Source organism: Perna viridis, chromosome 3 (assembly GCF_037379345.1).
Source record: "Perna viridis isolate PV_CMFRI_1.1 ecotype Kerala chromosome 3, ASM3737934v1, whole genome shotgun sequence".
Taxonomy (NCBI): Eukaryota; Metazoa; Mollusca; class Bivalvia; order Mytilida; family Mytilidae; genus Perna; species Perna viridis.
The window spans coordinates 26,916,851-26,939,637 of NC_142447.1; the positions used below are offsets into that span (position 1 = coordinate 26,916,851).

The 22,787-nt window shown below is 31.9% G+C and overlaps 1 protein-coding gene across 3 annotated transcripts; it reads left to right on the top strand.

Moving 5' to 3' along the window:
• The first annotated feature begins 1,959 nt into the window (after positions 1-1,959).
• On the top strand, positions 1,960-16,574 carry LOC148621659 (uncharacterized). 3 transcript variants are annotated; one of them, XM_088576271.1, is made up of 14 exons: positions 1,960-2,292; positions 3,420-3,626; positions 4,555-4,604; positions 5,084-5,183; positions 5,591-5,679; positions 6,858-6,972; positions 7,483-7,614; positions 8,012-8,233; positions 8,473-8,628; positions 8,939-9,027; positions 10,942-11,000; positions 13,250-13,341; positions 15,049-15,094; positions 15,612-16,574. In XM_088576271.1, the coding sequence occupies exons 2-14, from the start codon at positions 3,498-3,500 to the stop codon at positions 16,454-16,456; spliced, it is 2,124 nt and encodes a 707-aa protein (XP_088432397.1). In that variant the 5' UTR covers positions 1,960-2,292; positions 3,420-3,497; the 3' UTR covers positions 16,457-16,574. The 3 variants fall into 3 exon arrangements, with proteins under 3 accessions (XP_088432397.1, XP_088432396.1, XP_088432395.1); XM_088576269.1 differs by having other exon boundaries at positions 1,981-2,067; XM_088576270.1 differs by having other exon boundaries at positions 1,960-3,626.
• Positions 16,575-22,787: the final 6,213 nt, after the last annotated feature.

The window sequence follows — 22,787 nt, forward strand, 5'->3', positions numbered from 1 at the left end:
TCCCCAATTTAGTCTTGTAAAATGTACAGAAATAAAGAAGCTTTGATAAACTGAAAATTTATACAATTTACCTAAAATATATATTCTTCATTTTAATTTATGTATACCACAGAAATACATGTTATAACTTCACAATTTTTTTCTATATATGCCAACTAGACTATTTGTTTTTCTGATCTCATACCATATATTTTAATCAAAACTCATGTGTTGTCGGCAACTCTTCCTAAACATCTTGCAGGATTACAAATGAATAATTTAGTGTTATGTATTTGTCAGTCTAAGAATCGGGCAAAATGTGCATTAAGTGTGGCACTAATCGGACTACTCAGCCATTATCATTACACAAAAAAATAACCTCGGATGCAGAAAGGAGAATTTCTTCTTAAAAAATTTGCCAGAATTGTAGTCATATGAGACTCAAAGTAGTTCTATCCACCAGGTGGCGCTAAAAATGGTTAGATATCACTAGAAATAATAAACAATAACTCTGTCAAGAAATTTGGCCCAAAGCGAAGAGCTAGGAAAAAAAGTAATGGTAAAAATTTGAACCGGTAAAACTACAATTTTAGAATCATATGGGTCAAATTCCCGACAGATTCTCCTGTCTAGTGCCTCAGAATTTTTTCTTCTGTGTAACAAGAAAGGCTGAGAAGTTCCAATTGGTGCCTCCAAGGTTTTTCATCTGAGTAACTAGAAAGGCTGAGGAGTTATGATTGGCATGGCACATAAAAAAATAGATTTTATTGCATTAACCACGTATTAATACCTGATAACCTCCACAAATAACCATCAAACTGTTTGTCTTTTTAAGATATCAATAGGTTGAATTTAGTTGAAATGCATTATGGGAAGATGCAGTAAAAATTTCTTGTATTTTTTCTTTACACATGCACTTATAAAATATCTGTCGCAGATGCTTAAGGAAAATTAATTTAAATAGCTTTTCAGTTGTTTTCTACATGTATTGAATATATTTGAGGTAAAAAGACCAAATTGAGAATCATGATGTGCCACCCAGTGCCAGATTCTTACTGAGAGTGGTACTTTTAAATAGATTAAAGAAAAAAAATAATATGGTTCTGAATTAAATATGCCTATATAAAAATATTTAGGTTTGGACAGAGCAAAGGATTTTTATAGTAGTGTACCATTAAAATCTTTGTTTGAATCTAAAAAAATCTGACATCCACAAAAAAGTAAATAATTTGGTCTAGGAGTTGATTCTAGGTATATAGGAGAGTCCGCCAATCTCATTAGTGATGTCATATTCACTAATTTGCATATCATTAAGTGTCAAATTGGTTGGCAAATAAACAAATGAATAAACAATTGAAAAGTTCATGATTAGAATCCCAATTTTCAAAATGTTATAACTTTGTTATTTTATATCCAATTTTGGTTCTGTGAAATATTTCATTCAGATAAAATAATTCATATTTTGTATGAAAATTTATAAATCTTTTACCTGAAAAATAAATTTGTAATGATATTTATTTGTAAACCTCCATTTTCATATAAATTTATAAATAAAATCTCATGCACATAAAGTCTAATTGCTGAATATTTATTTAAAAATCCATGGATAAAAATATATATAAAAATATAAATTTTATTTGCAATGTTGGGAACCAAAAGAATTTTTCAATTATTTAAAAAAAAAATGAAAAAGTTATGATAATATAACAGTTGATGCCCCATGCCACTGAATGGATTTTTTGCCAACCAAAACCAAACACAGGTAAGTGATGACATAACTCTCATATAAATCCTTGATCTGGTGATCGAAGTTCAAGAAAAAACATAACCCACTCTGAAGATAAATGGTTTCGTTCCTGTAAAATAAAGTCCCTGGAGTGCCAAAATCAGATAGTGATTTAAAAAATAATTTACACTTGTCAACTAGACCATTGTTAGCGCACCGTGAAAAAAAAATCCACCGAGCGCACCTTAAAAATCCGGATTGTCCCGAAACTGCATTTTATTAGGCAGTTACTTCAGGAATGTTTACAAACAATATGGCGGGAAGTATGCTATGTTTTATCATAGCAACTGAAATGCTTAAATGTAATTTTACTGTTTAAATGCGTAAATACAGACAGTTCTGCAAGTAAAACTGCTTACATGGGAGGTTCAAAATGTTGAACAATTCAGATCAAATGAATACAAAAAATACTTACGATGTAATGTCTGGAAGGGAAAACTGCCTGCTCCACGAAATTAATTAAATGTAGCCGGGTCTTTGGTACTGCTACAACGTAAGACGGTTGGAATTCAGTTCCTCCATAGTCTGTAAGGATGGCTCAAAGCCAGAAAATAGCTTAGCAGCCAATATCTGTCATTACTGGATTACATTATTTGTAGGGCACTGGTTATTTTCTTTGACTGTGTAAGGTATAGAGAGTGTAAATTAATATAAAGTCCCTATTATAGAGTAAATCTTTTTAGTTACTTCAGGGATATCATAAATGAATGCTAGGATTTGAAAAGTGTGGGACAAATATACAGTTCATGTTGTATTCACACTGGTAGATGCCATTGTGGAAAACCATTTTCATTGTACTTTACCTTTTTACACTGAAATTAATTACATCACAATAAAGAGTTACCGTGTTTTGCTAACTTCTGTCAAAAGGTCTCTCTGGAACAATTCTTTGGTCAAGTGGAGCAGAATGACAATTGTAAAAGAGTAATCAAGGGAACCAAGATTCTAGTGGAAATCAAAAGAATGTAATCCAGGGACAAAGACCAGACATGGAAAACAGACAAACACAACAAAGAACATAAGTAACTGAAATAATACACTCAAAGTAACAAAAGTAAATGAGCAACTTGGACTCAACTAAAAACTGGGAGCTTGGACCATATGCATCGGTAGGGTAAGCGTCCTCTGTTTTTCTAAAAACACCAGCAGAGTTGCTCATTAAAAGTCAAGACCGGGGTAGACGAAAGAGGAAAGGACAACTATGACAAGTTGAACAAATCAGTTTTCATAGTGCAGATGGATACAAGGATAAGAATCTATGAGTTCATGATGATGACCATAAAACTTCTGTAGTGATGACTTCAATCTTGTAGCAACATAACCCTGTTCCAGAAGCCTAATTGTAAGAAGTCTTAACGCGATACAGAAAGTGAATTTATGTGTTGCCAAAGTAAAGTACATGTACATAATGTACAAATATAAAAACAAACTTCTGACTTTTCAATGTTTTACTTTCTATGTAATAAAAATCAATTTGTTTTAAATTGTACTTTACACTAGAAAATACACTCATAACTGTATAGTATGGACTTATAACAGGTGAACTTTCTGATAGTTTTATTTAATGTAAGAAACGTACTGTTACTTGTGCATTCACATCTGGGCATTCAAAAGTTAAAGTTTTATGAAAAAATTGTCTAAATGTACTTTTTAGAAGTCTACAAAACTTGAGTTTTCATTATATTGGGCAGTTACATTTCCGCAAAGTATTGAACTTCACTGATAAAGCAACATGTCTGGCAAAGGAAGATTGTCTTTATCAACTGCCCTTAGTAGGAATACTACTTTAGATTCATCATATACCAGTAGTCAGTCTCATGCAACAAGTGCTAGTGTTGCTTATGCAGAAAGAGAAGTAAAGGTCAGTTTTTAATTACAAATATGTCTTACCATACAAAGCAATACCATTGTTTATGAGCCAGAGTGAGTTTCAAGAGTTGATACAAATGGTACTACATTTGTATTTCAATGGCTAGAGCATTGGAACTAGTTTCAGGCTGTTTACTTTATTGAATTTAAACTCTCCATCTAAAAATTGAAAAGTACAATGTATCTGAACATAATGAAAAATGGGATGGGACACAAGGATGATAGGATCAACAAATTTTGATTGCCACAAGATAAAAGGGAGGGTCAGGTAGGGTCAGGCAATTTAGCCTCCTGTGGTGGAGTGCAAAGGTTCCTACCCCTATCGAGGTCATTGAAGCATGTGGCCTATACATGTACATGTATGTATAGTTAAAGAATAAACACATACAAACCTAATTTTGAAAGAAAATAATGAAAGTTGCATATTTTTTTTTAATAAATATAATGTACATGTACACATACTTTTTATCAGTATAAAGCATGTGTATACAATAAATGTGGCTGATACTAGTAATAAATAAATTGTGATATTGTTCAAGAAGAAATAAAGAATATTTTATTGATAAGTGTTGAATTTTAAAAATGGGAGTTTTTTTTGTATGTCTTCACACAATCCATGGGCGTGAAGGGTGTACGAAATCAGGGAACCCCTTTATAGCTACCATGGGCTTAAAGGGGATTTTGCTGTATTGCGGGATTGTAAATAAACTGTATATGAATCTTAAAAAAAAAATTTTAAAAATGAAAGTTGCATAGGCACCATACTTTGTGACATCAATATGGCATATACATTTCACCTGTACCAGTAAATGTTTAAATGACTTTGTAAGCAATTATTTGAAGTAAATAACAGAGCCAGAAATACACTCCTTTATGATAATAAATTTGAGCAATAAAATGTTTTCACCTTTTCCTTTTAGAAATTGAAAGAAGAAAATGGAAGGCTCAGGAAAGAGATAAAGGAAGTTAGGTATAATACTTAGAATTACTTTGACATTAGCAATAATGGAAGACAATTTAGCAGATCTGAAGAAAAAGTAAATGTGGCTAAACACTACACAGCTAGGATTTGATTTCACCATAAAATTGAGCTGAATCTGTTTTAAATGCAAACCATGATTAAGGAAATTTTGCAAAATGTCAGTCATTAAAATAAATGTGTTAATTTCGGAATTTACTTGTACATAAAAAAAATTAAGGCCCCCTTTCATTAATGTTAATATGAATTTAATATTGCTCAATTGATGACTTTTTAAAGATCAGTGTTTAAAGTGTCTCCTCACCAAAACATTATTTTACATAGCACACTGCTGTGATGGCCTAGGGGAGAACACTGCTCACTATTTATAACCTAACCTGTTTAAAATGTATATTGATCCCTGATATAAAAGGAAATGCTGAAATTAGCCCAGTTTGACATAACGTACAGTCGCTGCCTTTCTTTTTTAGAAGTCTGCACAATCAACTGGTCCAGGAAAACTCCCATGAGAAGTTTGATGAGAGGAGAATTATGCTGATTAAATCTCAAGTAATTCAGTTAGAAAGACAGGTAAAAACAATAAAGTTACCTTGCCCATCTGATCAGTCTTTTTTGCTATGTAATCATCTTATGATTAAAGATGCGTCATATTCCATCACCTCTGTATTGAATGTTATCAGTTATTTTAACCATCAAAGAAAAGTAACATACCAGAAGTTAATTGGGCATGATACGTATCTTAATAATTTCTCAAGTTATAACATGAAATGAGTATGAAGTCTCAGTGTGACAGGATTCAATGGTTAATAAATGGAGAATAACCCAGCTACAATATGTCATTCTCCCCTGAAAATGCACAGAAGAACAAGACTTTCCAAAAAAAGATGTTCAAACTAAAATTTACATCCTGATGGATCTGCTAATGCATAATAAGTTTTACATTTCCTGTTTACTGATTGCTTGTATTTTTTTTGTAGGTTCTGATGATGTCTGAAGCCATAAGTTCTAGATCAGAAACATTGACTGAAGTAGAGAATGCATTGACTTGGATGACTGACCAGTGGAGGTATTCAATTATTTCAGGTTATATGGTTTTTCAGTGCAAATAAGTGAAAAAAAGACGCTGTCATATAGCCAAGAAAAGAAGAAAGGTTAAAGAGTAATCTAAGGAATTAAGATTCGAGTGAAAATCAAAAGACTAGACAGCTAGGGAAAATAGACACACACCGCAAAGAGCATGAAATAACTAATACAACATGTTCAAAGAGACAAAAGTAAATGAGCAACCTGGACTCAACTAAAAAGTGGGAGCATGAACCAGGTGCACTGGTAGGGTATAACTGATTAATTTAATTGCGCATTTGAAGTGTTCTCATCATTAATCTCATCATTAACAGTTGCCCCATGCGTTAAGTGAAAACCAGATTTTTTTTAAGATTGTTATGAGGAATCACTAGTTCAATGTTTATGACCAGATTTTCCCTAGGAAGAAATTCGTAATTATTTTGTGGAGTATGAAGGGCAGCATGTAGTTTTGACCTGGCAGGCAGGTGGCTTCCAAAATTTATATGTGCTTTAGCTTCCTTTTATGGAATCTTTTCAAATTCAGATGTATTGTTTCCTAAAATTTAAAGAAAGTCTGTATTGAATTGCATATTTTTTTTCTATTATTGTTTTTGAGTTATTGATGTTTTTATAATTTAAAATGGAACAACACTGGAAAATCCAGTTCACTCTCAATTTGACAACATCTTGTTGAAATTGTGAGTTTCTAGAAGTTTTGGCTTTTGCAAAGATCTAAAATTGTACATGTACTTAACAAAGTGTTCTACAAAATCAAATTTTCGTGCAGATACCATTCACACGCTATTTCTCATAACCAGATATTGGAAATGATACAGGGAATGTGATTAAATTTATACATTTGCAGTGTTCTAGGATTCCTATTTCCCTTTACCCGGGGCATGTGAAATTTGGGTCAGGGAAAGTTAGGTGCTTAGTTACACTTTCCCGTGGCAAGTTGAAAACTTCATATGCTGTAAGGATTTGTTTTGTTAGGGAAGCAGTCATTGACTGTGGGAAAGTTGATTTTATATGGATTTTTCCAGAGGAAACCTCAATTTCTGAAAAATCCTATAACACTGATTTGTATGTACAGATATAAGCTTTTATCAAATGTATTTCAGTGATTGATACTTATCATTTTCCTATCATCATTAATCATTTATTTTTTGTTAATGATAGGCAATATATAGCTAAGGATACAAGAGGACCTGAGGTTCCTATAAAAAGGGCAGACTTGACTTTGATGGTTGAGACAGCTGAATCAACAAGAATTAAACTGTACAAAAACCTGGAGGTATTTCAATGACAGTTGACTTAGTTTTTTAATATTTTAAATATAATCCATATTTCATGTTTTTTTTATGATAAATATGATAATTAGTTGTATAAAAACCATGACTGAACGAAATGTTATCCGTAAGTAATGTCATAAAACAGTTAAATAAGTAATATTGCTATACGGAATGAGAATGAACTCACTTATTACCTCTATAATAGTTATATTTACTGTCCATAATGTAAAAAACCAGGAACTTACTGCCACAAAATTTAAATTTTTTTTTTTATTTTCAGAGTAGTAAATACAAACATTTGATTGCAAGTATAGTGCTTGAATATTTTTTTTACTCCCTGCAAACAAAGCTTGGGGTGTGCCTGAATCAACATGTTTGAAATTATGTGGTTTTTTTTTATTGTTCCTACACTGGGGAAAAACATAGTTAAGATTTCTTGAATATCTATCAAAACTTGTGTCAGCATGTATGAATCCTGCATTACTTATAATTTATTTTTTTGCTTTTTTCAGAATATGTCCATGAGGAACTTCTGCATACCCTTAATGTTCATCAATGAGTTTGTCAAGCCTGGATATGAAGAGGAGATAACTCTGTTAGACATTGCATCAGGACAGTTGGAACATCTTAACTTAAAACATGTTGTATGTTATTTTTAGTAAATTAAAAAATGTATATTGAATTAATAATTTCTTGTTTACAGTGTGTAACAGCATTTTCACAATTATGAAGTGAATCCAAGTCTGTATAATTCCTTTTAAACAATTATTGAGGTCTACTACTTGTAGAAAGAATTGGGGATTTTTTAAAAGCTAACCATTAGAGTATAGAAACATAGTTAAGGTAATTTATAACTTAATTTTACTTCTGTCTTGAAGATTTCCAAGAATGTAATTAAGAACAGCAACAACTATTAAAAGGAAATGCATGAAGTGCAATGTAATTGTGGAATTAGGCATTAAAATTCAAATGTAAATGGAAAAAGAATTCAGTTCACTGCTTGAGTATGAAAGTAAATCAGTTTCTTTATACATGTTATAGGCTAAGTTGGAGACAAAGTTAGCTACACTGTACAAAGAATTAATCAGTTTTCACTCACTGATAGAGGAATCAGAGACACCATCTCTTCATCCTGTATCACAGCATGCTAATAAAGCTGTCCATGACAGAACTGTTACTAAGCTATTGAAGTCATGTGCCATGATTAAGGACTGTTGTGGAGATCTGGTTCAATTATCATTACTATATCCAAGTGCTCCATGGGTAAGACTTTTAGAATATTTTCAGATATTGTGTACATTTATTATTAACTACTGACTAGATTGCAACTGGTTGATCATTCATTATATCATTTAACTTTCCTGTTTACAGAGGAGAGGGCACACTGTTTTACCTTGTCCGTAGTGTGTTCATCCATCTTTCTGTCAGCCCTTTGTACTTATTTTTTTAACACTATTTTGACACATCTTGCACCATTGAACATTTTTCCTGCATAATTTTAGCCGCCATTAAAAAAATCTGCAATAAAAGATTTGACAAGTGAGCAAGTGATGAAAAGCCTACCGACCCTACCCAAGTCTAAAGCTAAGGAAGTACAGTGTATTATGGAAGCAGTTTTCAAGGCTGTTAATTACAGAAACAGTATGATGAATCATGAGGTGGGTTCGAATAATGATACTCCTGCTTTTACAATTGTTATATTGTACAGCAAAAGCATCTATGAGAAAAATAAGTCATGGCAGATTACTTTGATACATGCATAAAATTGCTAATAATAAGTGAGCAAAGCCTTAAAGGCATAGAAATTCTTCTAAAAATTCATCACACTGACACTTGAGAAGCTTTTGTCATGGTTAAACAGTACACCAGGATCTACATGAAAGTATAAACTTTGAATATTTATCTTATGTTTTTTCATGAAACTGATTGAAGAAACAGTAATCAATGTTATATATGTTACATTTGTAGATAAAATCTTTAAAAGAAGACTTAAAGTTCCATCAGTCTGTGTATGATTTACAGTTAGATTATATACAACATCTGTTTGATGCTGTCAAGTAAGTACCCCAGTAGTCACTCCAAAACTCTAATTTGAATGACTTAGGGGTCCAGCTATGGCATTTGTCCTTTCTTTAAAGGGACCAATAATATAAGATTCCTTGGACTTTTGGCTTCAATCGTTTATTCAGAGTGTACATTGTATAAGGACTTTAATTTTGATTGATGGGCTATTACTTTAAATTTTATTTAAATCGTTCTTTAGAGCTTGGTTTAAAAAAAAATGCTATGCATTGTACCATATTGATCCTTTTGTTTATTTGCATGCTGTTTTGCATCACGATGAGCCCAGTGATTTAGCTAGCACTCGCCATTTTCGCCATTGACAAATGATTTTCAAAAGTGGCGAATTTTTCTCGTGCACGATTCGTCACTTGATATTTCGCTCCCCCCCCCAAAAAAAAAAATATCGGTAAAAAAGCCTCTGATGTTCCCATGGCCCCATAATTGACAACTTTATTACATTTCCCAAGCCAATTAGGGTTTTACAATAAACAATCATGACCAATGTTTTGATTGCATCACCTTTGATCACACCTTGCTTGATCACCTGTTTGAGGCTAATTATCCAGACAAACAAATTAACGGTAATGATTTGTTTGTTGAGCACTGTAGAAACTGTATGTTGTTATATATTTTTTATTAATATGAATTATCTGTTATTTATATACCAGTGCTGAAATAGAAATAAACATGTTACTATTTATTATATAGTTGTTATAAGAGTAGTCAAGGGAACCAAGGTTATAGCGGTAATCAGAAGAATGTAATCCAGGGACGAAGACCAGGCATGGAAAACAGACATTCACAACAAAGAACATAAAATAACTAAAATCATACATACAAAGTAACAAAAGTAAATGAGCAACTCGGACTCCACTAAAAACTGGGAGCATGGACCAGGTGCATCGGTAGGGTGAGCCTGATAGGCAAGATGTGATGTTCTATCGAGACGTTTAATACTGGTGTTATTTTGTTTATTGGCAATGTTGCAGTTAATTTGACAGAACATTTTCATTTTAATTTGCCAATAGGCGTCTAATATTGGTGGTGTTCTTTTTATCGGCAATGTCACTGTTGATTTGACAGAATATTTTCATTCAAATTTGCCAATATTTTTTAGTATCCTGGAATTAAAACTATCAGGCAGTAACAGCAATAGAATAATGATAAAGTTGCCGATAAAATGAATAACCATCAAAATTATGGGAAATGATGGATATTTTATTGAATATTATTCCATGCCCAATTTGTTTCAAAATTTGCCAAACTTCAAGATTACTACCAATGAAAGTCCTTTCTCATTTGGAAAAATCATAATTGTAAGCACCTGAAATAGCATGATAGACAATTAAAGTTATAAGCTCTCAGGTGACCGTCTATGATTACTTAGACAGTAGATTCTGTTGAAGGGTGAGGCATTAGCTGAATTCATCGAACAGATCTACAGACTGTCTAAATAATCATTGATGGTTACAGGAGCTGATTACATTTTTGTACAGTTTCACTTATCTACATTATGGGAAAATAAATTAATCTTTGTTTCAAAGTATATTTCTTCGAAGTTTTTTTTGAAATCATTCAGTGATTACTTGGTGAAATCTATTTTATCTTGGCGCCCAGGTCAAATGTACACACTGGCAGGTGGCATGATTGAATTGTCTAGGTCAAGTTAGCATATAGCTTGCATCGTTTCATTGTTAGAGCTATATTAGTCTCAACATCGTTCTGCAACTGTTATCATCGGTAGATGGATTTTCCTTTTATGGTCATTTGCATGCTGTTCATTCAAATATTTTTAGCAATGATTTTTCTTCTTTTGCATATTGCTGCTTTGGTTATTTAGATGCATGGTTTTATCCAATCACAAGTGGCCAACACAATGCAAAATCATACAATTTATTTTATTGAAGGGATGGTTATAAAAAATTTGAAGATTCTACAAAAGATGTAATAATTCAACCTTTACAAGGTATGTTATATTTATGTTAATGTGGTGTCAGTATTTGGGCATACAAAAACAGGACATTTATTAGAAAAGATAATGATTTTAAATACCCTTAAAATAACATTAAGTATGTTTTTGGTGGGACTTCTCGAGGAGCATATGTAATGCAGGTAAAGAGTAATTAAGGGAGCCAAGATTCCAGCAGAAATCAAAAGAATGTGTGCCAGGGACAAAGACCAGACATGGAAAACAGACATACACAACAAAGAACATGAAATCACCAAAATAATACAATGTACAAAATAACAAAAGTAAATGAGCAACTTGCACTCCACTAAAAACTGGGATCATGGACCAGGTGCAGTGGTAGGGTAAGCATCCCCTGCTTTTCTAGAAACACAGACCAAGTCAAGTCCAGGGAAGATGAGCGGAAAGGAAAACTATGACACGTTGACCATAAAACTTCGGCAATCATGTAGCAACATAACCTCAGGGATCACAATAGGGTTCGCCAATGTCCCAATTTGCGATTTTTTATTTGGCAACAAAAATAACCAGTTGGCAATTTTCTTGGCGCCTAGGTTTTGTATATTAAAATTGACATGAAGTTTGTCAGCAACGGATATTCTCTCCAATTAAACAATTGTGTTGACACCTGGTCAAAATTAATTGACCATAACCAATTTACGACTGAAGCCAATCAAAAGTAATTATACCAGGTGACCATTACTCACAATATCCTCCTGGGAGGTGTCAATTAGATAAAAATATATTGTCGAGCCAATCAAAACTCTTATCATCTGGTCAAAGGTAAACACAATCATGGCTATGTGCACGTGGCTACATACGAGCTTCACAGCCCTGTTAAACCATATGATACATTCAGAAACAGATTTACCTTATAACAGAATAAATTAAATCCAATTAAGAATGATTATCCCATGAGAAGTGTCTAAAACACTTTGAATTGATAACAGAAGATGGATGACATTTGTTTACACTTTTGTCATGTGCCTTTTTTGGCGGGAAAATCGGTTGACAAATGGAGATTCCCAAAATCTAATTATATTCAGATAACTAGAATTCGAGATAATTGAAACAGGATACCATTAATGGTCAATGATTGTTTGCTAGAAATTTTATCACTTGATAAAAGAATCAAGTTTGTTGAAAGTTTATAAATAAAAGTCCTTGATTGAAATAAAACACCTTTTTCTGGAGTAGTACTTTATTATTTTGCACATAAAAAGTGACTAATGGTTTTATATCCTGACAGAGACTAGAGCTAAAAATCTGCTTTATAATGCATCAGGAGTGAATCTTGGATACTTGTACGTCATGAATGAAGGGGTTATTTTGATGAATTGATAACTCATCACTGGACTTAATACTGTCATTATTTAAAAGAGTAATCAAGGGAACCAAGGTTATAGCAGTAATCAAAAGAATGTAATCCAGGGACAAAGACCAGACATGGAAAACAGACATACACAACAAAGAACATAAAGTGACTAAAATCATACATACAAAGTAACAAAAGTAAATGAGCAACTCAGACTCCACTAAAAACTGGGAGCATGGACCAGGTGCACCGGTAGGGTAAGCATCCTCTGCTTAATTAGAAAAAAGATTTTGGCATCCATTTTGGCTCTAATTTCAGAAAATTGACAACAAAAATTAGCAGCTGGCGATTTTTCTGGCGACAGAATTTTGAAAGCCAGAGCAGCCCCTGAACCTTGTTCCAGAAGCCTAATTATAAGAAGTCTAGCAAGATACAATAAGTCAGGTTCTGACATAATGTTTGAGATATGAAAACTCCATACACAGGTGCTGAAGGGATGTTGCCACAGATAAAAGGAAATTTGACAATACAGAATGAAAAGTCATCGCAAGGAATATAATAATTGTTGGATGACTCCCAAGGGAGATAATCCATGTTACGGGGTTTACATGTTAAAACCTCACAAGCGCAACTATTCCTCAACCCCTCAAGGGATTTTGTTGAAATATATTAGGAAGGTTGGGCTTCATATACAGTTGTGCTTTAAGGAACATTATTACTTTTGATGGACTTGAAAGGGAGATAATCCAAACTGGGTTTTACATGTTTAAATTTTCTATGAGAAAAATGCCTTCCTCCCTCATTTGTATTAATGAAAAATTTACTGAGAATCATGAAATTTTCTTTAATCATCTCATTTAAGTTATCAAATCATTGATTATGATTTGAACATTTTTAATATACTGTTTTGATGATACACTTTCCTCAACAGATATCCTGAGGACTTATGATGAATTAAAAGATTCAGCCTCAGAAAAGGCTTTAAAGGAGTTTTTATCATGCTTTAAGTTGAATGCTGAGAAGGTATAAATATTATAAGAATATCAAATTAACTGAAATAGTAATCTGGATTTTTAAGACGCTTTCATATCAGTGAAAACATTAAGTATGCATAAATGTTAATGTATTTACTAAATCATTCATTGTAATACTGTAAACTGGGAAACTTTTGTTAGTTTTGCTGTGTTATTAATCAATCTGCTTTCACACAGCTTTCAATTGGTTCTTGTTCCCCAAAATGCATTTTAATTTTCTTTGACTAACGACCTTTAAGAATGATGAAAATAATCTAGTCTCATTTCGTCACCTGAAATCTTTGAAAGTACAAAAAACAAGAATAGCTGTAAACAGAACATTGGTTCAAGTGGCAAAAGTGACAATTTTATTACCCCAAGCTTATTACAACACCTCTCAACAGGTTTCAACAATCACCCAATTCACCAATTACACTAATCAGGCATGTGGAGTAAATGTCGATCATTTGACATTTACTTAAGCTTGACTTTAATGCACACTGTTAACGTCTATAAAGTTCAAATGCTGGTAAAAGTTTCTGCTGGAAAAATTCTTTTACTTCTAGTTAATTTTGTATAAAAATGACATATAAAGTCATTTATCATTTATTTTCATACATCAAACTTGAGTGTAAACCAAATGTGGGAAATTTGGACAGTACCGGTATCACTACAGTTTGTAGTTGCATGTTGGCAATATTTATGATCTTGAAAATATCATTTATGCTATCAATGAACTCCTCAGAGACCAATACTAAATATAACTGAAATAATGACATAAATTTGTCATTAACTTCAACTTAATCCAAATAGCACACTTGAAATTGTGCTAAAATAGAATCTCACGAGGCACCACAGGGGGAATATTTATTTGAAAATATTTCTTTTCAATGCATGTAGTACTGATGCAGATAGATGAATATATATCTATACTATGCTAGGTGTATTTTTGGGTTTTTACAACAGCATTTTTTCAGTATTAAAGACATTTAAAATTATGTCAGGGATGTTTAGATTATATGGCTCCTAATTAAGTATAAGAGTATGAAAGGATTTCTATTTTTGATGATTCTTAAAGACTGTGGAGTTTCTGTTTTAATTCAATTTCAGGTATGCTATTTGGATTGTCTGGAAAACATGGTTATATGATAGTGAGAAAAAAAATAATGTACTTTATTCATATGCAGTGTACAATTTAAGTTTTATATAATGTCTTTAAACAGTGCTGTAAATAGCAGATGATACTGAAATATCTTATTTCAGATGCAAATACTACTTTGAAAAATTTACCATTTAAATGATCCTCATTTTCTCACATGAAAGTGACTAAAGCTTTCAAAATCCTGAAAAAGCCTTGGTTTTACTTTTGTGTGTGTGTGTGTGTGTGTGTGTGTAACAGGTTTTACTATGAAAATAAAACTTCAGAGAAAATTTTGTGATTTACAGTTTATGATTGGTTATTAGTTCAACATTGTTATCTAAAGTTCAACATTGTTATGTAAAGTGAACACACTAATAGATAAAATAATATGTATCGTTTTGAAATATTTATAGAAAAGTTCAAAGTTTGATGTTAAAATAGGGTTAGTTACTGAAATACAGAGAAAATATATGCTGTAAAAATATTCTGTTGATAAATACAATGATATAATGCATGTAATAAATGAATTTTATATATCATTTACATTCATTTATGAAAGTTTTATTGCCATTGTAGCTAGAAAATGCTGTTGACCAGCTATCTGTTAGTGAAGATGAATCTGGTAAGTATAATATGTTGAAATAAAAAAATGTATTTTCCATTCACTCAAATGTGTATTGCAATAAATAAATCTTCAATTGTTAAGAGTGATTTTTCATGTGTGGAAATGAAGTTGCATTTGTTTGCCTAGCTGAAATGAAAATTTGTTTTAAATTTTTCATATGTTTGAATTATTGGAACCATGTTTTCAGCAATACTGTCTAACAGTATTGCTTGCCCCATGCAATATTTTTGGATAAGGACATGGATTGTTATTTTGTTCAAGCATATTGGAGATATGTGATACATGGTTCTGAGTTTGTATTGAGTAAAATTGCTCCCGTTTAACTGTTATTTTTGTAAAACATAACAATAGGATTGTCAGAATAGGGAAAAATAAGATCCACTTAATCATGAAATGTTATTGTTCAGAAAAATCGTCCAGTTGACATTGAACTTCAATAAAAGACAGTTAATATCATTTTTTTTCTTCACATTATAAGAAACATACTTGTACTCATTTCCTTCTGTTCCTATAGGTTCAGATGCTTTGAGTCAGTTTGGTGAAGACTTCTTTTATAGTCTTGATAAAAAGATCTCGAAATGTCAAAGGAATCGTGATAGAGCTGTCAAACAAAGGGCAGACTTGAAAGAAGAACAAGAAAAACTTGAAAAAGAGTTACGGAACTTGCTCGATGAACAAGAGTTGAAATACAAGGAACACTTTGTTGACACTAGTAGGACTCAAATTAATGTAGATGTATCTATTGTTAAAACTTCCCGAAATGAGGACAAACAGACCACTTCCAAGAAGGAGGGTAATGTAACTAAAACTGATCATTCATCCTTTGAAAATGATGTGAACAATGAATCAATGGTAGATTCAAGTCCAGGACAGAAATCTAAAGTCAAAAACTCAAAATCAATGAAAAAGTGGAATGATGATGTATGGTGTCCACCTACATTTGATAATATGGATTTTATTTATAAAACTGATGAAGGAAGTCAAGATATCAAAGAGGAAAATGACAATATGGAGGCAGTCACCAGTGAACTTAGAACATGTACTCCATTAGAAACTGAACAACTTGAAGATATGAACTCTTTAGATGTTCTTCCTCCTGTGTGGCAGGCAAAACAAATGAAAAAGACAAAACCAAAAAGAAACTACACACCAAACTTAGTTGTTGCCAATAGAACATTACAACTAAGACGTTCTAATAGTTCTTCTAAACTTAATGAAGCTCAGGAAAAAATCGATAAAACTTTACAGGAATCAGAAAACCAGGATGACTCTGATCAAGCGGTTTTTAAAACTTTGAGGTCAAGATCTAGAAGTGGAGAAAGGAAACCTCATATACCTCAGAAACCTCCATTCCGATAATATTATTATATTTTGTTGGTGTTGATATATTTATTGTTATTGATATTTTATTGAAATTTTAATGTTTATTCCTTTCTCTTTTTGAACTACTAGTATTAAAAAGTTTAAAACACTGCAACCAGTGTTATTTAATTTCCCAGCTTAGAATATAGATTATTACATCATGAACTTTGTATATATACATGTACAGGAATAATTATGTAATATTCCAAAACAAAAGAAAGAAATAATACAAAAACTGCTTTTATGCCCCTGCCTTGGTCTGTTGGGGGTACTTCAAGTTTACTGATTGTTGTATGTACTTTGGTATGTCTGTCTCATATTTTTTTAGCTCAAACCTTCCACATCCCTTTATAGGAATGGTTTGAAATTTGTTGTGCAGGTTCACCTTGAGGAGTTGTACTGTATGTAAGCTTTTAGGCTTGGTTTCACAATATCTTTCTGCTTGCTGGAAGGGTTATGTTGCTAATTAGGGTTTCATTAATTTTCTTTGCAAAACTCTCGACATCTGTATAGGATTGATTTGAAATTTGTTTCAAACTTTACGTAGATGAATTGTACAGTGTATAAGCTTCCCAGCTCATTTATGCCAAATGTTCTGCGTGTTGGAACAGTTTACTATAGTTCCTTTTTTTTTTGGTGGGGGGGGGGGGGTATAAATTTTTGTTATGAAAATATCAGCAACCACTCATGGGCATAATTTTAAAATTAAAAAAAAAAAAAAACTCCTTGGAGAGCTTGAATATTTGGTTCAAAGCCAACTTATGGTTGACTGCATTGTATGTGTGTGAGTTTCTGCTTATTAGTACATTCAGCTTCTCTATAGTGACTCATTGATTTTAGGGATGGTTGGGGCATCCTGTCTACATTTCTTCTTGTTTCCAAAGAGTAATTAGGTCATGTGATAATAGAAGCAACTATCTAGAACTATTTCCTGATGAGTTAATTCACACATGATTATTTAGACATTGTAAAATAAAAAAAAAACTTGCAGAGATTTGTGGTGCCATATGAATGCTGTCATCACTTTCTCTCAATTAATATAACTAACACTCATACTTCACCTTCATGAACAGTCGCCTTAAATGGGGGGAAAAAAATTTGTGCATGAAACCTTAATTTTTCAAAAATTCTACTCTGAAGAAAAAGCTCAGCCTTTGATTCGGTTTACATCCCCTAACCTAAAATACTGGATCCATCCCTGAGAGTATTAATCTGAAGTATTATTTTCCAAATTACCTGATTATTTTTTGACACATTAAATTCACCTTTGATATCTGTATTAGAATTCCAAGTAAGCTTATGTCATCAGTTGGCATCCGTCACATTTCAAAAAAATCTTCTCTTAAACCATATACCAAGTGAAGCTCATTTTTTGTAACCATCAAATAAGACGTCTTAATAATTGTATCATTCAGAGTTTGTCTAAATGGGCACTGTAGTTAAAAATAGAATGTTCCATAAAACCCCTATTATAATCTCATAAACTAACAAGAGGCTCCCAAGAGACTGAATTGCTCACCTGATTGAATTTTGCCTTTCAATGGCAATGAAGAAAAATTTTTTTTTACTGATCCATTGAAAAAAAAATCAACATTCTCAATTACTAAACAAGACAGATCCTCAAATTAAAATAGTGATTATGGTTGCTACTGAAATATAAATAAACATTCTTATCCAACATCAAATCCCTCAGGTGCCATATATAAAATCCCTCAAAATGCATTTTAAACACATTCAGTAAAGCATGGAAAAGTAAGTAAAAAATTTAATACATACATATATATATTTACTATTCAATAAATATACATATCCCCACATATACACATATATTTACTGTAACATATATACATTTGGTTCGTGAAAATCTAAATGGTATAGAAAATCAGCCCCTTAATTAAAGTTTTCTTAATAAATTTGAAAAATTCATGATTCACTTGTGAAATATGTGTCTAAATTAAAAAATTTCATTTTTGTACATGCATGTATTTAAAAAAAATAAAGTTGAAAATTAAGTAAAATAAGATAATTCAGATAAATAATTATGGAAAAATAGCTTCTTTCAAGACATTTTATGTAGATATCATAGAGCAAGTCGAAGTCTTAGATATTCATACAAAAACGGCCTTTTATATTAGGTAGTATATATACAGGCTAAAAACCACTAATTCCACTTCCCATAGGCTTCTATGCTAATTTCACAATATTCAATGGCTTCTCTGGACTTTACCTTAACTTTAACCTGCAGATGACTATATATCAGCATGATTCTACATATGTCAGCTCACAATCCTCAGAGTGGCATGTGGGGTTAGCAGACTTGCAGTGCAGTACTGGTCACCGGAAGTGAAGGGTCTATAAATAGCATGGGAAATCCCAGTGTTTTCACAAGATAGGGGTATATTTAAAAATCATGGAGATTAGGCTTCACATCACAAGAAGCAAAATGCACCTATAAAATGTACAGAAATGTTTTTCCTTTCAGAAACTGTTTAAATTTTTTAAATAAGATGAGAACTTTTTTTCACAGCACTATGAGGAACAGGGGTAATTTCTGCGTAGGACTATTTTTGCGTACATTCCAAATGCTCATTGGTTGAATTGGTGGTCTGTAACCTATATACAATACAGTTAGGTCATTTCTGAAAATTTGGTATCATTTTGTTGAAATAAAGTTGTTTTGAGGCAGTCCGCACAGAAATTTCTAGTGTTTTGTCATAAAAAAGTGCATATTTTTGAAATCCTTGGTGTGTGGAGGTTCAAGTCATTTATAAGTAATTTAGTGATTATTGTTATAAAATCCAGTAGCCATGGTAACATACTGAAAAAAATATTACTGAGTTTTAGTACAACTCAGGGGTGCCTTTCCAAAACTAACAGCCAATTTCTATGTTTTATAAAATATCAGGCACTTAGACACTACCACAGGATGAAAGCATGTGTGGAGTAGGTGGAAAAAGGGTAAAAATAATACGACCCTTTTCGATTCATTCTCTCACAATTTTAGTTCCAAAATTCATGCGAAATAAGGAATTTTAAAAATCAGCAAACTGATGCCGAGGAGAGAAGCTAATACAGTAGGGGACTGAAACATTCCGGATATTATTCTTCATTTAAATTACACCTGTTTACCATTACATATGTTACATAAATGCTTAACTACATTTTAAACAATATATCCACCAAATTTCAACTTTTAATTTTAAGTTTTACAAAATTTGACCGGGGTAACTTGGTGTGTGAAACAGTGCGCCTTAATGTAACTGTATAGTGCACCCTTAACACTTTTGCCAAAATATTTTGTTGTTCAAGCTTGCTATAGATACCCAAAAACTTATTTTTTGAAGGCTATACATACATAAATACACACCGGTTTTGTTATAAAACGATTCTGAATTATTGTTAAGTCCCTTTCAATTGTTATAAATTTCTGATTTTCAATTTTCAAGTTATGGGACCTAATTCATATAGGTTACAGACCACCAATTCAACCAATGAACATTTGGAACGTACGCAAAAAAATAGTCTTACACAGAAATTACCCCCTGTTCCCCATAGTGCTGTGAAAAAAGTTCTCATTTTATTTTAAAAATTTCAACAGTTTCTGAAAGGAAAACCATTTCTGTATATTTGATATGCTGTTTATAGACTCTTCACTTCCGGTGACCAGTACTGCACTGCAAGTCCACTAACCCCACATGCCATTATGAGGATTGTGAGCTGACATATGTAGACTCATGCTGATATATAGTCCTCTGCATGTTAAAGTTGTCGTCGTCGTGGACAAATTTTTAAATCTGCTCCTCTGAAACTACTGGACTGACAGGTTTTAAACTTGACATGATTGTTCCTTAGGGTGTTCTGCACAAAATGACTGTTGGGATTTTTTATCCATGCAAAAACATGGCCGCTGTTACTAAAAGTAGAACATAGGGATCAGATTGCAGTTTTGTGCAAATAATTCAAAAACCGTTGCCTTTAGCAAATTTCTGGCACAGATGAAATTGTTAAGCATCATGAGTTGGACCTATGCCAAAAATTTTCAAAATGATAGGTCCACTGATGTAGGAGTTACGGCCCCTGAAACAGTTTTTTCTTGCATTTTTCGCATGTGCAACTTTGAAAATCTTCTCCTCAAAATCCATTCCTCAGAATTCAATGAAAGTTGGCATATACGTTCTTTAGGGTATCCAACACAAATTCATGAAAAAACATGGCCACCATTACTAAAAATAGAACATAGGGGTCAGATGGCAGTTTTTTGCAAATAACTCAAAAACCGTTGCCTTAAGCAAATTTCTGGCATGAGTAAAATTGTTAAGCATCATGAGAAGGACCTATACCAAAATTTTCAAAACAATTCATTGACTAATGTGGGAGTTACAACCCCTGAAACAGTTTTTTTTTGTTTTGTTTTTTTTTTTTCACATGTACAACTTTGAAAATCTTCTTCTCTAAAACCATTTAAGATCATTAAATGAAAATAAGCATACTAGTTCTTTTGTTAGGGAGGTCAGTCAAAATATGAAGTCTATAGAAAATGTACAAGTTTATATTAGTTTGAAAGAGTCCAAGAAATGTAACTTACTGGTGCAAAAATTTTTAAAATCGGTCAAGGGGTTCAAAAGTTATTACAATTTAAAGTTCAAAATTTTGGTCATTTTTCTTGCGAAGGCAAAAATGTCACATTTTGGGCACTTCTGTGGCCCACATAAGTCAAACAGGTAAATAAATTCATACATTGTGTCTTAATCATTTAAATAAAGCCATTTCATACTTTGATTTAAGCCATTCAGGAAACTTGTATCTTAGATACAAAGAAAATTACACTTTTTTAAAATTGGCAAAAAAACACTTTGGACTTAGTTTTTTTTTGCTATGTGTCAACAGCATCGTGAATTAAAGTGCCATTTTTGGATATTCATATTTGGAAATTGGAAGGTAGTAGAAATCTGATACTTTGCTGTTCTTTCAAGAGTAATCCATTAAACAGAAATAAATAAACAAATATTATGTCAAAACCTCGGATTTGTTTTTCATTGGAATCAGAAACACTGCGGCAGACCCCCTTTTTTTTAAATGCGTTTTTTCAACAAAAAAATACATTTTTGCTTACTAAGAATTCAAAAAAAATATTTAATTTTTTCTGTCACTTGTTTTGTGTGGCAATAAAGTTGCTTGACTTGAAAAATCATATTTTTCAGCTCAAAAAATTTTTTTGAGATTGAAAATTTACATTTTAGGGTAAATTTTAGAGCTATTTTCAGTGGAAAAAATGGCGAAAGGTCAGACAAAAAAAGACATTTTGAATTTAAAAGCAGTTTTTAGCACATGACAGTTATTGTTATTGTGATTAAATATGTAAAAACACATTTTTATCAAGAAATAATTGAATTATATTTAAAAACCAACAAGCAAATGTTGACCCCCTTTTTTTTAAATGCGTTTTTTCAACAAAAAAATACATTTTTGCTTACTAAGAATTCAAAAAAAATATTTAATTTTTTCTGTCACTTGTTTTGTGTGGCAATAAAGTTGCTTGACTTGAAAAATCATATTTTTCAGCTCAAAAAATTTTTTTGAGATTGAAAATTTACATTTTAGGGTAAATTTTAGAGCTATTTTCAGTGGAAAAAATGGCGAAAGGTCAGACAAAAAAAGACATTTTGAATTTAAAAGCAGTTTTTAGCACATGACAGTTATTGTTATTGTGATTAAATATGTAAAAACACATTTTTATCAAGAAATAATTGAATTATATTTAAAAACCAACAAGCAAATGTTGAAAAATGGGGGTAAATCGAACATTTTTGAAAATTTCAGATTTACAAAAAAAAACGCATATTTATGCTTATATTGATCAAAATATCAACCTACCATATACTTATGTGGTACCATTTTAAAGCTTAGAATCTAAGCTATCACATGAAGATACTTTCATCTTATTTTGCTATAAAATGTTTAATGTGGATGAAAATTTGTTAGGCCTATACCTTAAATGAAGCCAGACGATAATCAAAATAAACATACATTTTTGCCGCAAAAAGTGGCAAAATAATATTATATCAAGGTCTGGTCAATTCTAAGGTTCCTAATGTAGTCTTGTAATGTTTTCTTGTTTAAATAGGGTCTTTTAACATAATAATCTCATTATTATGTTAAAATTGAATAAAATTTCAAAAACAAATGCTGTTTTCCCAAGAAATTGAGAAAATTTTTATGAATACATTGACTTGAACCAATGCGCATCCTTTCACTATGGAACTTTGAAGCCCTAGCTGTTTCCTCATGTGTACTATTATGTACATTCAATGATAATAAACAAAATATC